At 53.8% G+C, this 5,596-nt stretch overlaps 1 protein-coding gene across 1 annotated transcript; it reads left to right on the forward strand.

Annotated features, from left to right (window-relative positions):
- Positions 1-3,282: 3,282 nt before the first annotated feature.
- Positions 3,283-4,119, forward strand: LOC122007370. Its single transcript, XM_042563240.1, has one exon. It carries the CDS (start codon positions 3,283-3,285, stop codon positions 4,117-4,119), a length of 837 nt encoding a protein of 278 aa, XP_042419174.1.
- Positions 4,120-5,596: the final 1,477 nt, after the last annotated feature.

Genomic DNA, 5,596 nt, shown 5'->3' on the forward strand with positions numbered 1-5,596 from the left:
GGAATTAGGGTTAGGGTTGCAGGGATGGTTCCCTGCTGCGCATCTCACCCATGCAGCACGTCCGATCCGCTCTCCCCGACAGCGCATGGAGAAAACATGCCTGCTGCAACGCCGGGGGTGTCTCTCCCGTTGCCTCCGACATCCCCGAGATCTTCATGTCTCCACGGCCGCCGCAAGTCGCCAACAGTATTCGTACCAAAGCCGTGATCGCCTCCGACGCCTGCATGATCTCTTCCTTCGTCCCGTTTACGCCAGCAGGAGGGGCGACGCCCGTCGTCACCTGCGGCACGATCGGAGAACAATCCGCCGCCGACGCCCGACCTTCTCCCCCACCCGCTCCAAACTCCACCACCCTGCCGTCGTCTTCCCCACCAAAACCCTGCGCTGTCGCTGCCTTGCCACCCTCCCCACCAACGCCTCCCACCGCCGCCGCCGCTAAGGCCTCGCCACCTTGTGCCGTCACCTCCCCGCCCGTTGCACCCCTATGGAACAGCGGGATTTGATGGAGAGCCACCGAGGAAGGGCCGGAAGCACGCTCAGGTGGCTGGGGGGCCGGCGCCGGCGCTTTGGAAGCGCCGGCGGCCATTGCCGCTCGCCCGAGGAGGCTGATCGCCCAGGAATCGCCCGCCAGAAGAGGGAGGAGGGCGCTCGGGTTTTGATTTAGGGTTTGATTTAGGGTTTAGGGTTTAGGGTTTAGGGTTAAGGGTTTAGGGTTTTTTTTTTTTTTTTTGATAAAAAGAGACCTTTATTCCACCAAGGAAAAGCCCAGACTATCAGGGGGGCCAAACCTGACCTGCTAGCCTAGGGGAACAAGGGGTTTCTCTCTTGCAAGAGAGTACATGTGATTTTGCAACACATAAAAGATAAAGTAAAGCTTTACATGTGATATCCAATGACCTCCAAGCTCCTACAGATCAACATAGGTACAAACAACCGTTGTCTCTCATCTGCCGCCCACCATAGCTGTCCTCTGCGCTCCATGATAATAGTGCCAACGTAGTCCTAGAGCAGCACCCCAGAAAGTCCAGCCCAAGCTCCATGAATCACCATCAAAGACATCAGTGAGGTAAAACCGATGTCCTTTCCTGCCCCGCTATCAAAGATATCAGTGAGGTAAGACCGAAGTCCTTTCCTGCTCCGCTCCCAGACAGACCTCCAACACACAGGCGGCAGGGTGGCCGGCGCCGGCGCTTTGGGAGCGCCGGCAGCCATTGCCGCTCGCCCGAGGAGGCTGATCGCCCAGAAATCGCCCACGCGCCTGGAGAGAGAGGAGAGCCGGTGGTTTAGGGTTTCGGTTTAGGGTTTAGGGTTTAGGGTTTAGGGTTTAGGGTTTAGGATTTTTTTTTTTTTTTTTTTGAAATGAGACCTTTATTCCACTAAGGAAAAACCCAGGCTATCAGGGGGACCAAACCTGACCTGCTAGCCTAGGGGGACAAGGGGTTTCTCTCTTGCAAGAGAGTACATGTGATTTTGCAACACATAAAAGATAAAGTAAAGCTTTAAATATGATATCCAATGGTCTCCAAGCTCTTACAGATCCATATAGGTTCAAACAACCGTTGTCTCTCCCCTGCCACCCCTCATAGCTGTCCTCTGCGCTCCATGATAATAGTGCCAACGTAGTCCTAGGACCGCACCCCAGGAAGTCCAGTCCAAGCTCCATGAATCGCCATCAAAGACATCAGTGAGGAAAAACCGATGTCCTTTCCTGCTCCGCTATCAAAGACATCAGTGAGGTAAAACCGATGTCCTTTCCTGCTCCTTTCCTGCTCCGCTCCCAAACAGACCTCCAACACACCCGATGTTCACTTTTGGCAAGTGACCAGCCCTCAACGGATTTAGTGTATCCTTACCGCAGCCGTTTGCTACGGACTAGGCAGGCCAATGGTGGGCCTACTCACCCTCTTTGGCTTTTAGGCAAAGCCACAGCCCTCAACGGATTTAGGGGGGCCTTACCGCAGCCGTTTGCTACGGACTAGGCAGGCCAATGGTGGGCCTACTCACCCTCTTTGGCTTTTAGGCAAAGCCACAGCCCTCAACGGATTTGACACGCCTTTACCGCAGCCGTTTGCTACGGGCTAGCTAGACCGTAGGTGGATCTAGTCACCCTATTTGGCTTTTTAGCAAAGCCACAGCTATCAACGGATTTAGTGTGTCCTTACCGCAGCCGTTTGCTACGGACTAGGTAGGCCAATGGTGGGCCTACACACCCTCTTTGGCTTTTTGGCAAAGCCACAGCCCTCAACGGATTTGGCACGCCTTTACCGCAGCCGTTTGCTACGGGCTAGCTAGACCATAGGTGGATCTAGACTTAATCAGAGGGAGCGAGACAGGAAAGGTAAGGCAGTGGTGGTGGAGGACTCAGAGGCACAGGATTTCCAGAGGGTTGGTGGCAGGAGGACTGGACAGACATGGGCCCGTAAGCAGCTACATTTCAGGATGGGCCAGGAAGCTGCACATGAGTTACATACTCAGGTGAATCCTTTTGAGGTGCTGAAGGATACAGGAGAGGAGGAGGCAGGGGATGACGTGAAGGAGGTGACTGGTGGCAGGGAGGCGCTGGGAGACACTCCACAGTTGGGAATAGACACAAATGATGGGGTGGGATGAAGAAGAGGAAAGGGTGGCTGAGACTCAGCTGGTGGAGGAGGAAGACAGGATGCCAGGGCAGTTGGGACAGCACCAGACAGTAAGGCAGACATCTCAAGGTTTGGGTCAGCAGGACAGTGTTTTAGTGGAGGGAGGAGAGCAACAGGTGGGGGATCAGACATCTCAGAATCTCGGCCAGGGGGAGCAGGTGTCTCGGATAGTACAGAGGCCAGGCATAGGGGCACAGCAGAGGAAAACAGACGGAGCACAGGGACAGGGGGGAGCCTCCAGGGGGTTGCAGGATGCCAGTTTGATCAGTGGCGAGGAGCCCAGGGTACTGGAGTCATCGGGTGAGCTGCCAGAGGATGATTGTTTAGACAGATACTCCAGCTCATCAGCAGACCAGGGAGTCTCAGACGATTTGGGTCAGAAGGAGCCTGCTAGGCCCACACAGGCTATCCCAGAGGGCTCAGAGGATCCAGACCTTCAGAAGACCTTTGTGGAGTATGAGGAGACAGATACTAGTTCTTCATCACGGGGGGGACGCAGTCTAGCATCCGTGGTCAGTCCACCCAGAGGAAGGAAAGCAGGGATGCCCAAGGTACTCAAGGCGCAGCGGCCGAGGGTGGGATTTGAGCCAAGAGTGACTAGGAGCCAGACTTCAAAGCAGGCTCGCACCCCCTCCCATTAGTCATGTCTGGCATCATATGGAACGTGAGGGGGTTTGGGAATTTGGCGACACAGAGGAGGGCTCTGTTTCTGAGACGACATCATCAACTGAGTTTCTTAGCAGTGTTGGAGCCTATGGTTGATTTGGACTGCAGGTACATGGCTCTGCGAATGGGGTTTGAGGAGGTAGTCTCTAATAAATCTGGGAAGGTTTGGTTTTTCTGGGAGTCTACTATTGCTTGTAAAGTTTTGTTTGATCATGACCAGTTCCTACACTTGGAGCTTTCTTCGCTGCTGTTCCCTTCTTCTATGATTGTGACAGTGGTCTATGCCAAGTGTACGAGGTTAGAGAGGAGCGTATTATGGGGGAGCTTGGAGGAGCTGAGGCCAGAGGGCGACAAATTGTGGCTAGTGGGAGGAGACTTCAATGTCATATCTAGCATGGAGGAGCACTCAGCAGGAGTTCTAGCTAGGCCAGGGGCCATGGAGGATTTCAATAATTTTATCATGCTTGCTGGACTGGTGGATGCAGGTTTTGTTGGGGACAGGTACACATGGACGAATAACAGGGTGTGGAAGAGGTTGGATAGGGTTCTCTTGTCCCCCTCCTGGAGCAGTCTGGATTTCACAGTCAGAGTGGAGCATTTGAGCAGGGCAGCTTCAGATCACTGTCCCCTACTTGTGGAGTTCCCAGGCTTCCAGAAGCCGAGGGCCTCCTTTAGATTTCAGAGGATGTGGGTGCGACACAGGGATTTTATGCAGACGGTGAGGCTGAATTGGTGTTTACCTAGTGTGGCACAGGGACTGCAGAGGCTACAGATGAAGCTGAGGAGGCTGAAGTTGCATGGAGGTGTTTGGTAACATACATGACAGGGTTTTGCAGGCTGAGGAGAGTATGGCTGCAGCTGAGCATGCATATGACAGGGACCCCACAGCGCAGAGCAGGACTCACAGGTCAGAGTGTCAGGCTCACCTATTCAGAGTGCTGGACATGGAGGAGGACTTTTGGAAGCAGAGAGCTGCTATCAGGTGGATGGGAGAGGGGGAGAGGAATACTAAGTTCTTTCACTCCACAGTGCAGAAGAAGAGGGCAGTTAGCAGAATTTTCAGAATTTGGGAGGAGGGGCAGTGCTGGACTAGCCTGAGAGGATCAGAGAGTCAGGAGTCAGTTACTTTCAGGAGCTGCTGACAGGGGAGACAGTGGATAGCACGGCTGTGGACGCTGATTTGATACCTACATTGGTCAGTACAGAGGATAATTTGATGCTTGCGGCCCTGCCATCAGCTGAGGAGGTGAAGCAGGTGGTCTGGAGCATGTGTCAGGACAGTGCAGCGGGTCCAGATGGGTTTTCAGTGGCCTTCTATAGAGCTTGTTGGGAGATTGTGGGGGAGGATGTCCTTCAGGCTGTACTGGATTTTTTCGAGGGGCAGAGCTTCCACGGGGACAGTGCGCAGAGGTGGCGGGATTTCAGACCCATTAGCTTGTGTAATGTGTCCTATAAGATCATCTCTAAGCTGATGGCGCAGAGGATGGCTTCAGTGTTAGGGAAGGTTATCTCCCCAGCTCAGAGTGGCTTTGTTCCAGGGAGACTGATTTCAGACAATATCTTGATGGCCCAGGAGCTAGACCACAAGCTTAACTACCACATCAGAGGAGGGAACCTTATACTGAAGCTGGACATGGCCAAGGCATATGACAGAGTGCAGAGGGGCGTCGTTTTCAGAGTCATGGCAGCATTTGGGTTCTCAGAGGCAGTGATTGTATTCATCAGGAGGTGTGTGACTTCTTCTTGGTTTTCGATCCTGGTGAACGGACAGCTGTCAGGCTTCTTTAGATCACAGCGTGGCTTGAGGCAGGGTGACCCCATCTCCCCTTCCCTCTTTATTTTGGCGGCGGAGCTCCTCTCCAGAGGGATAGAGGCCTTATTTGCAGCGTACCCAGGGATGGCTTATGCGACAGGATGTGATATGAGGGTGTCTCACCTGGCCTATGCGGATGATGTGGTCATTTTTCTGAATGGGTCTCTGGACTGTGTGAGGAGGGGGAAGGAATTCTTGGACAGGTACGAGGCCCAGTCAGGACAGGCGATCAATGCAGAGAAGAGCTCCTTCTTCCCTTCGAGATGCATATCAGACAGGAGGAGGCAGCAGATAGCAGCGGTTACAGGCTTTGGTTTGGGGGAGAGGCCTATGCTTTACTTAGGGGTTCCAATCATCTCAGGGAACAAGAGGACAGTCCACCTTGCGCCATTGCTGGCGAAGATTCAGAGGAAGTTTCAGGGTTAGAACCTCTCACGCCTTTCACATGGGGGTCGCCTGATGCTGATCCAGAGTGTGC

The sequence above is a fragment of the Zingiber officinale genome, chromosome 7B, assembly GCF_018446385.1.
Source record: "Zingiber officinale cultivar Zhangliang chromosome 7B, Zo_v1.1, whole genome shotgun sequence".
In the NCBI taxonomy this organism is placed as follows: Eukaryota; Viridiplantae; Streptophyta; class Magnoliopsida; order Zingiberales; family Zingiberaceae; genus Zingiber; species Zingiber officinale.